At 39.0% G+C, this 9,635-nt stretch overlaps 1 protein-coding gene across 1 annotated transcript; it reads right to left on the bottom strand.

Annotated features, from left to right (window-relative positions):
* Window positions 1–3,095: 3,095 nt before the first annotated feature.
* LOC311266344 (cathepsin Z) lies at window positions 3,096–8,969 on the bottom strand. Its single transcript, XM_084368671.1, has 6 exons — window positions 8,824–8,969; window positions 7,293–7,456; window positions 6,927–7,106; window positions 6,216–6,366; window positions 4,773–4,938; window positions 3,096–4,550 (listed from the first exon to the last, which is right to left on the bottom strand). The coding sequence occupies exons 1-6, from the start codon at window positions 8,949–8,951 to the stop codon at window positions 4,437–4,439; spliced, it is 903 nt and encodes a 300-aa protein (XP_084224797.1). The 5' UTR covers window positions 8,952–8,969; the 3' UTR covers window positions 3,096–4,436.
* Between the last annotated feature and the right edge of the window lie 666 nt (window positions 8,970–9,635).

Here is a 9,635-nt window from a genome sequence, read left to right as displayed (position 1 = left end):
CCGGCTGGCTTGACGGTTGAGTTGTGTTTATGCGTGCGCGGCGCGGGGGCGAGTGGAGGTGGAGGCGGTCGGGTGAAAAACACTCGAGCTAAAAGTTGAAACGCTGGAAAAAGTTTTCCAGTTTGTGAAACTGTAAAAAAAAAACTTTTTGAGAGGAGCTCATCTGATCAGTGATGAGACAACCTGGCTGCCGGCCACACAAACAAACCAGCACAAACAGATGGACAGGAGCCAAAAACTATAGGACAAATGAGATTAAGTGATTAAGAGTGGGGATCCAATCAGCAGGAGACTGCCTGTGTGTGCAGCTCCTGTCTGTCAGCTCTGAGACTGGAACCAGAGAGGATTCTCATTCACACAGGGGACGCTTTGCTTTCGACAATACTGTTTTAATTATGGCCTCAGCGTACAGTTACCTGTTAAACAAGTTGCTCTGCATGTCTAACTCTGCTTGCTCTGCTCACACATATTAGGTAGAGGAGGGATTTTTTACGCCCCTTCACTCCTCCTGACCTTTCTTCAACTTGACCCTGAAACATTTGTTCCAGCTGCAGCTGCAGAGTGCATGATTTGACTGGTGCAGAAAGAGGAAGTGGTGAGAAGCAGCAGCACAGAGTGAAACTGGCTCAACAGCCTGATTAAAGGGAAAGGCATCTCAACTGTCAGACTTATCATTTGTATGAGGTCATGAATGAACATTTTTGTCTCCCAAAACCCAAAGAGGGTGGAGACACTAAACTCTGCTCCCCCTCCAGATGTGCAGTCTGGGCTTTGCTCCGCTCACAGCAGCCCTTGCAGCCCTCCAAAGTCTTTGCCTCAAATTATAAACTGCCCTTCAAATGCATAGCTAAGTGAGTTTTAAAGCCTGAAGCAGAATAACAAAGCTGCTCTGTTTGACTCCTCGCATTTCAGTCTCAAGGAGAAAGTCTTGAGAGATCCACTAATACCAACAAACCCGCCCCCAGGAGTAGCATTTCTAATTTGGAGCTGCTCTCCTCCGAAACACAATTCACACTCTTTTACATCACAAATCCTAGTTTCAATCGCAGGCGGAGTCTCGAGCTACCATTGAGGTCATGTCTTCAGTGAATCTGGGAGGTTTAGAAACCCCGGAGGAGCTTCACATCCAGTTAAAAATTGCAATGGGTTAAGGCTAATGTCAGTTTCTTAGGCGAGTATTCATTTTTTGAGTGGAGAGTGCATGCTGGAAAATAAAATGTTCTGTGCCCCGTTACAGTAACTGCCTCCCCAAACTGTGATGTGAAAGGTCGACCAAAATACCCTTTTTCTTCAAGGGCCGTGTACAAGATTTTACCAATACGAATGTCATGAGTCCCCCCTGGAAACCGAACAGTTCTGTAAGGTTATATTTCCCACAACTTCTACTTAAAAAGACTTTATAAATTGAATCATGGTCGATATAATTTGTTTTTTTGTGTGTTTTTTTTACAAGAATTTACCAAAAAACGCCTTTAATGTCAAGGTGAAAACAGATTTCTACAAAGTAATGTCAATTAATTAAAGATACATACTGTAAAATAAGTGATTGCATAAGTATTCAAGTCAGTATTTAGTGGTTGGACCTTTGGATGACAATTTCTTGTCAAAAAAGCCAAATTATATCGACCATGATTCCTTTATGAAAGCAATAAAAGGGGAAAACAACTGTTTTCAAGGTGGTGTGTACTTTTTAATGGCACTGTATATGCATATCTCATGTACTGTATAGGAGCAAGGTAACTGAAAAGGGCACCGTCTGCACACCGACTCCTACATTAATCCATCTGTGGGTAGAGAGTCAATAAATACATCTAATATATGCAAGAAATCTCAATTTATTCATGATGTAGGTTGCTGTTCGTATCTTTCCAAACTGTACTTTCATTATTGTACTTCCATTTCCTTCCAGCTTCAACTGTTTTTAATCTCTGAACACAGTGAAGGCATGCATGTGACTCAAGTGTACAAAAGCTCCCCTGTAGAAGTGCAGTTTCATCTGGAACCGGTTTTAACTAAGAGCTGACGAGCGAGTTCAGCTGGCTGGAGCAGCCGTCTGTCTGTCATCGTCGACAAAGGAGGAAACAAGACAACGTTTCTGCAGCATTTATTTTCTGTTAGGCTTTCCTTAAATTAATATTCTTTTGTTATTATTTTGGGCAGTATACAAACAGCACGATGATGATGTCTGGAGCGTTACAATCTTTTCACAACCCACCACCTCAAGCACCCTTTCTTAGTGTGACAGCACATAGTAACATAAATATAAGAATATAAAGAAAATAACCAATAACAACAACAACAACATTAATAATGGAGTAATAAATAAAATAATGGTAGAAGCCCTAAACAATAACAGTACAAACAGAAGGTCCTAGAAGTTATAATGCTGATATGCTGATATGCTGTGCAGTAATAAAACAGGTGATAATCCAACATGAGTAAGATAGTTACAGATGAACAGAAAATATTAAAGGTGCACTATGTAGTTTTGGGAAGGAAATTTTAGATCTTAAGTGACTGACTTTGTTATGCCTAAACAGACCAAATAAACAAACTCTATTTGTTTTCATGACTGAATAAACAAACTGAAATTGTTGACAACACAACTTCATACTGTTTTACTTTGTTTATATTTGGCTGACCCTGCCACCTTTCCAGCTTCAAACAGCTTGTTTATTCAGTTATGGAAAAAAAAATATTCTGAATCATTAATATTTCTGAGATTGCATTAATTATAACCTTATTAAAATTGTAAATATTAAAACCCAGTGCAACACTGTGGTGCACTGATGTGTTTTGAATAGATTTTGGACAACAGTGGAGCTCCATGGCACAGAGGAATATAAGATATGTCATGTTACGTAAAAGATACTGATTCATCAATTGTTGGTTTTGGTCTTTTCAGGAAAATAGTCTCTCATAGTTACTCTCCTTAATCCTTGTCAAACATTGATTATTAAACAAATCCAGTATTTCCCCACCAGAATGCTATCGCTGACATTGGGGAGTAGGCTTTGAGATAGCATTATACATACACGTTATGAGCAATATAATTAAACGTCTAGGTAAAAAAATAAAGGAATCACTCTATAAAATACCCATCAAGTTGTAGTTTTTATTTTGCAGGGTGTAAAGTAGGTCGGTAAAACCCCAAATTTCAAGAAGAAATTCAGAGGAGGACTTGCCCACAAGTGTCCTTAATGGCTGTTCATCAAACCTGCAGGAAACACTGATTCATGCAGTCATTAACTGAACAAATGAAGGCGACAAAAGGAACATTTCCACGTGAAGCATGCATTTGCTTGTTAATAAAAACGACTCCCCGCTAGTTACCCGCTGGTTCTCTGATACAGATTTGATTCATGTGAAATCAGTCTGACTTATCGACCCCCAGACGCTCATCGGAGGCTGTTGTTATGCTGTGACGCTGTGCTGCATCGTGTCGGAAGAAAAATGTCACTGTAAGTTTCCATCTCCTGAGTCCTGCCCCAGCTGTTCCACCACAGGTGAATTTAAATGAGTGACTAAGCTCGCCTGTCGTCTGACGGAATAAATAGTTTCTTTAGAAATGTGTGATAATGGATACGAAGCGAGGAACCTGCTGGTTTAGCAGACCGTGAGTTTTTTCAAGGTTAAATTTTAAATCAGGAGCAGGTTATCTGTCCAGTTGGCATTTTCAGGCCCGATGAGTAATTGACTGATTCTGTATTAGAATATTTGTTTTTAACTCAGTGTCTGGATGTGGTTACGCTCCATGTGAATAGCTCTGATATCGCACTTCCGTAGTCTAACAAAACTTATAAATCTGTAGGAAGGTTTTACATAATGTTTTATTTCAGGTTGAACACTTCAGTGGACATCAGACTGGAGCTCATCTTTCCTCCTTTAACTTGAAGGAAAACTTCAACATTTTGGGAATTTATTTTTATCTATTTAACCTTTATTTAACCAGAAAGTGCTTTTTCGAGGGACGTTATACAATAGAGCAAGTCAAATTCAGCGTATATGCTTTTTTGTTGGGAATTAGATGAAAAGATTGATTCAACTGTCATGTTTGTAAGATAAATACATAGCAGCTGGTTAGCTTAGCTTAGCATAAAGACCAGAAACAAATGAAAACTGCTAGCCTGGCTCTGTCTGAAGGTAACTAAATTAATCTACTAGCACCTCTAAAGCTCACTTATTAGTATGTTCGTTTAGTATATGGTTAGTTTGTTGATTCTGTACAAGAAGCAGGTTAAAAACAACACATGGTGGTTTTAGAGACCTGTTTGCCAACTATTACTGCTTCCTTCCAAGAAATAGTTTGACAAAAACCCCACGAAAAAACAGCAAATTGTCGTTTTTACATATGAAAAAAGTGATCAAAATTATAAAAAAACAAAAAACAAAAGTCATGACAAAACTAGAGTCTTTCCATCAGTTTAATTCTGCATCTAAGTAACAATAGGGTCTCCGTATGCACAGTTTTTCTCTATACCCAGGTTGAACCAGTTGCCTTTTCCTCCTTTATAGGCACTGGTGACTATTCTCGCCCAGCCGTGTTCTCCCTGAAAACAAAACAAAAACAGTATTATTAATTCTGCATGCAGGAAACTCAACATCAGTGAAACGTCTTAAAAAACACTTTCCTGGGAGGTTTCTACTTAAGAGAGTGAATTCATGAGTATCAGAGTAGTAACGCGTGTCAATTTAAGCTGATGACTGATGTCAGACTGTCAACAGGCTGAGCAGGCAGGGAGCGGTGCAGACAAAAGAAGGGAGAGACGAACCCAAAACTCCCCCCACGAGTTCCTGACGATCCAGTACTCGGTCCCGTCCTCTGCCACACCCCAACCAGCCACAGATATGATGTGATTGGGCAAAGACAGCGGGTGAAACTCTGAGAAGATCCCTCCAGAGTATTGCTCCAGGCTGTTGGTGGCCATCAGGGCACAACTGAAAGACAGAGGGGAGAGTTTCTGAAGTGTGAAACAAACATCTCTTTCATCTTATTCTCTTTTCACATTATTTTTTTCAATAAAATGCGACAATGAATAATAGCCACAGTATTATTATGGGCTCAAATAAGTGACTAAAGGTGTATTTTCTTGGCCGGATTTCTGTGGTAAACATGAGACCAACCTGTGACATGTAGTGAGGGAAATTTCACACACTTCTCTGCAGTCAGACGTTCACAAAAGCACTAACAAACCAAGTGTAAGCGTGACTTGGTTGTGGACTAACCAATTACAAGCCTCGAGTTTGGTTTTACGGTCGTCGCCCTCTTGCTTTTTTGAGCCAGATGTGACCATTTTTGGATGAGAGAGTCGAGTTGGGAGGATACGCACTGCTACGCCTCAATCCTGATTCAAATTCGCCAAGGTAGCAACCTGGCGATCGTCTACTTTTATCTAAATAGGACCATAATTTACAAAACGAACATCATGCTGTATTGAAGAAGACTTGAAACAAGAGTTTGAGACCATAAACTCATTAGGAAACCGTCTACTGAGGTAATAAAACAAGTGAGAAGTAGACTCGTTTTCTCATAAGCTTACATACAATCATATTTCTTTTTGAAACCAGTGGCGTCGCCCCCTGCTGGCCTTTAGAGAGAATGCCGGTTTAAGACAGGTTGCAGTGTTGGCATCACTCTTCAGGCCCAGAGGCTCTACGTATATATATATACATATTATGTTCAGGATTTCAAGTTTTTAAAAAGTTTGATCCAACACATCTGCAGGTATATTACAAAAGCGCAGAGAAGACTTTTTTTGAAGACCTTTTGAATACTGCATGGAATTAATTTAAAGACAATATAAAAGCTGTCAAAGCCAGAACTTTAAAGAATAACTGCTAATGTGAGTCGTTAAACTATCAATAGACAGGGAGAGGAAAAGAACATCAGCAAACTGTTAAGTGACATAAACTTGCACTGTGTTCATTCAAGTGGATACATAGTGAAATAGGTAAGTCTATAAGATAAGCACATTAAGGCTTTAAATTCATGTAATTTACTGTATTTTAAGATGTATCTGAGTGAAATAAAATAACACTCAGCGCTGTTACGTTTCTCAAAGGTTTTAAGAATGATTAAATATGTATCCACTAATAAAAACTTCACTATGATTAAGAATGGCTCTGTGTAGAGTTTAGGCTGAATCTCTTACTTCACACGGAGCGTGTAGGCGGACGGATAATAAGAAACGACTGGGGAGGATGACTTACTCTACCTGATGGGCCCGTTGGTGTAAATTTCAGCTTTCATCTCGTCTCTTCCGGAAACTTCTCCATAGTCGCCCACTTTCCACACAGTGTAGTTCTTCACAATAGCACATGACCCAAAGAAGGAGCATGTACCACACTGGTTAAACTGCTCACACTCTGAAACAAATAGAGATTATTTATGATGTTTTACAGAACAGTGTGACATTTATTTTATCATCCAGTTCCAGATCATTTCCATTGATTAATTTAAATCATCACACTCCAAACTCATCCTGTATATGCTGCTACAACAGCCTCCACTCTTCCTCGAAAACTTTCCACATGATTTTGGAAAACCTGGCTGAAAGAATTAGCTCCCATTCAGCCTCAAAAACATCTTTAAGGTTAGCCACTGCTCTTGTCCGATAAGGTCTGGCTTGTAATCTGCTTTCCTCGTGTTGGATCATGGAGTTATGGTCTGGGTCTTCCACATCAACCTGTGAAAACTATTTTTTAATGGACCTCGCTTTGTCCATGAGGGGATTTTCATTTTCAACCATTAACTGTTTGCACAAAGCTGGAAGCACACTTTGGCATTTAATATCATTGTACGCTTAAGCATTAAGATTTTCTGTAATTGGAACCAGGGTGTCCACATACATTTGGCCATACAGTATAAATTTAACAGCAGTCAGAGTGATCGCAACCAAAGAAGTTAGAGAGTGTAGATTTTTTACTTTGGTTTTTGGCTTGGTAGTTGTTGCAGGTTTCATCAGGAATGCCCCTCTTGTGTGCGTAGGCGTAGACTCTCAGGTGATCTCCTCCATAACAAGAGCCCGCCCCACCGCAGTCGATCACGTTCTGGACTGACAGGTAGGCTGACGGCCACGTTCCTCCACGCTTGATGTTGATACGGTCTTGAGGGAAAGAATAACAATAACGAATATAAACATGTTGAAATGGTTTCTCATCAAAACAACAAATCATGTAAACAAAAGGTTTAAATACAAATAAAAGATACATATTTAACAGAAAGCCATCCCACTACCCAGATCTTGTTTCCTCCCTCCTCCACCCATCCCTCTCTCTGTTGCCATGGTTACCAGCTAGTGCACTGGTGGCTCCCATGGCCCAGCAGGACCCACAGTACTGGGGGATGTGCTGGTTCCGTGTGACGCTCACATAATTCTTCCCGTTGATGTTTCTCCAGTCCCAGGACGGAGGAAGGTCCGACACCTTCACATACTCGTGTGGGCGAGGCTGCGTCCTAAAATAAGTAAAGGATGAGGCTCACGTTTTGCTGTGATTGTTAATATTAATTTAAGTTTTGTTTTTCATTTAAAAAATGACAATAAATCAACTTTGTAACCTCTTAAGGAAAAACCATAGTTACATCGTAATGACTATAGAAAAATACAGTAGATCTGTAATGTAACAGAAACACATCACACAACAAGCAAAAAGTATTTTGATCTAATTCATTTTACTTTAGTACCCTTAATTGCCAAATTTAGTACAATTACAGCTAATCAGCCAGAGATTATCTGAAGGACTTAACACATTTAATCGGTCTAAGCACATCAATAGTTCATTTCAATAGTCATTTGCAGTAAAAATTAAACTCTTTGTGTCAAAAGTTTGAACAACCAGTGATGAAATATGAAGTGCAATTCACTCAAGTACAGTTCTTAAGTACAATTTTGAGGTGCTTTACATGAGTATTTCTATTTTCTGCTACTTGATACTTCCTCTCCACTACATTACCTTGATAAATTTAGTTACTAGTTACTCTGCAGATTCAGATTATTCAGTGTTTATAGGCTATTTATTGTGTGAGAGGATGCTGCATCAGAGCCAAAGTAGCACATTTTTAAATTAGTTCATTTTATCAGTAATTTAACAGAAAAATCCCCAAGATTTACCAAGCAAGACATGCAGAAAAGGCATGAAAAATCACTCAAGTAGGTGCCTCTGTGAATCAGTAAATCCTCTTCTTGTGATGGCCCTACTTACATTTCTATCAAATACCCAAATGATTAAATCAAGGAGAACTTAAGAGATATTTCATAAAATTATGACTGTGCTGTGGTTCATAATTTCACATTTCAGAAATAATTTATAAGATAATATAGTAAAAGTAGTAAAGTAGAGAAAACAATCCAAGTTAATGGGACCAGAAACCCTAACTGACACTACTCAGTGTAAGTTATGGATGTTGGGATGTTTTAGTGTTTCACTTCACTTTTATTTTGTGTTTTGTGACACATTTCATTTGACTTTTATTACATACCCATATCTCAATATCCCTCATATATATATATATATAAACTCATTTTGAGTAGTTTATATGAGTTATAACAGCATTAACCGTTGTTACCACACCAGGGTGACTTATATAATATAAATATAAATTCACTACTCAATACAATATGAGCCTTTACAGCACGTGAGGAATAGTTACATGGCATGTGTGCACTCATCATGTTGTCAGAAGTCAAATGTTCAGTGGTGAAACATGAATCAAAAGAAAGTAACGTCACATCTCATCTGCAAATCTCAGTCGGAGGTAAACAACGAGCCCACATCATTAAACTGTCACTGTCAGTGGAAAATGAACATTGTCTCGTCACTTACTTGACAGAGTCTGGTGTGTCGTCTCTGATGGGTTTGTAACAAGGCTCAGATGAAAGTGTGGAGGAGCTGATATGAACAGAAGCTGATAATAAACAAAGCAGCAGCGGCACGGTCTCTGAAGGCGCCATGTTGGCTCCGCTCTGCCATCTGACGCACACACACATACACACACGCATACACACAGCGCCCCCTGCCGGCTCCTGTTGCCATGTCTACTCTCTTAACCTTTATTATATTGTTTGTTACTTCAACAATCCAGATGATAGCACTCATGAGTATGTGATCAATGTCATCATACTAGATGCACATTTTTATTCACAAACAGAAATTCTCTAGATCGCTTCCCAACATTTCTCATGTTCTTTAAGCACTAAACTCACTTCTTAAATCAGATAATAAAGAAATGTAATAAATATGTGAGGAATTTTGAAACATTTTACCCTGAAACCTCTGTCTAATGACGTCTGTATTGGTCTATACATGCACCCATCTGTCTGTCTACTTATTTTATTTTTCCCTCCCAGTGTTTTTCCACTCGTTCCCTCACCTGTTCCTGATCCCCTCCTTAGTGTCTCGTTAGTGTATATAGTCTTTGTTCTCCCTCGTATGTTGTCAGTTCGTTCCATGTTGGTAGATGTTACTCTGTCTTTAGATTTGGCACGCACAGCTTTCATCTTTGTCTTGCATATATCTGTAAAGACATTAATACTTTGATGCTCCCCAAATATTTAAAGTCATATTTTATTGTATTTGTATTTATTATATTTATATTGTCAGTAACAAAGACAAAGACTCATGCACTGTTTTCCTCC

This window comes from Pagrus pagrus, assembly GCF_965226575.1.
Source record: "Pagrus pagrus genome assembly, chromosome: 12".
Classification (NCBI taxonomy): Eukaryota; Metazoa; Chordata; class Actinopteri; order Spariformes; family Sparidae; genus Pagrus; species Pagrus pagrus.
Note: the sequence above shows the minus strand (reverse complement) of the source record. Positions and strands in the feature narration are given on the sequence as shown.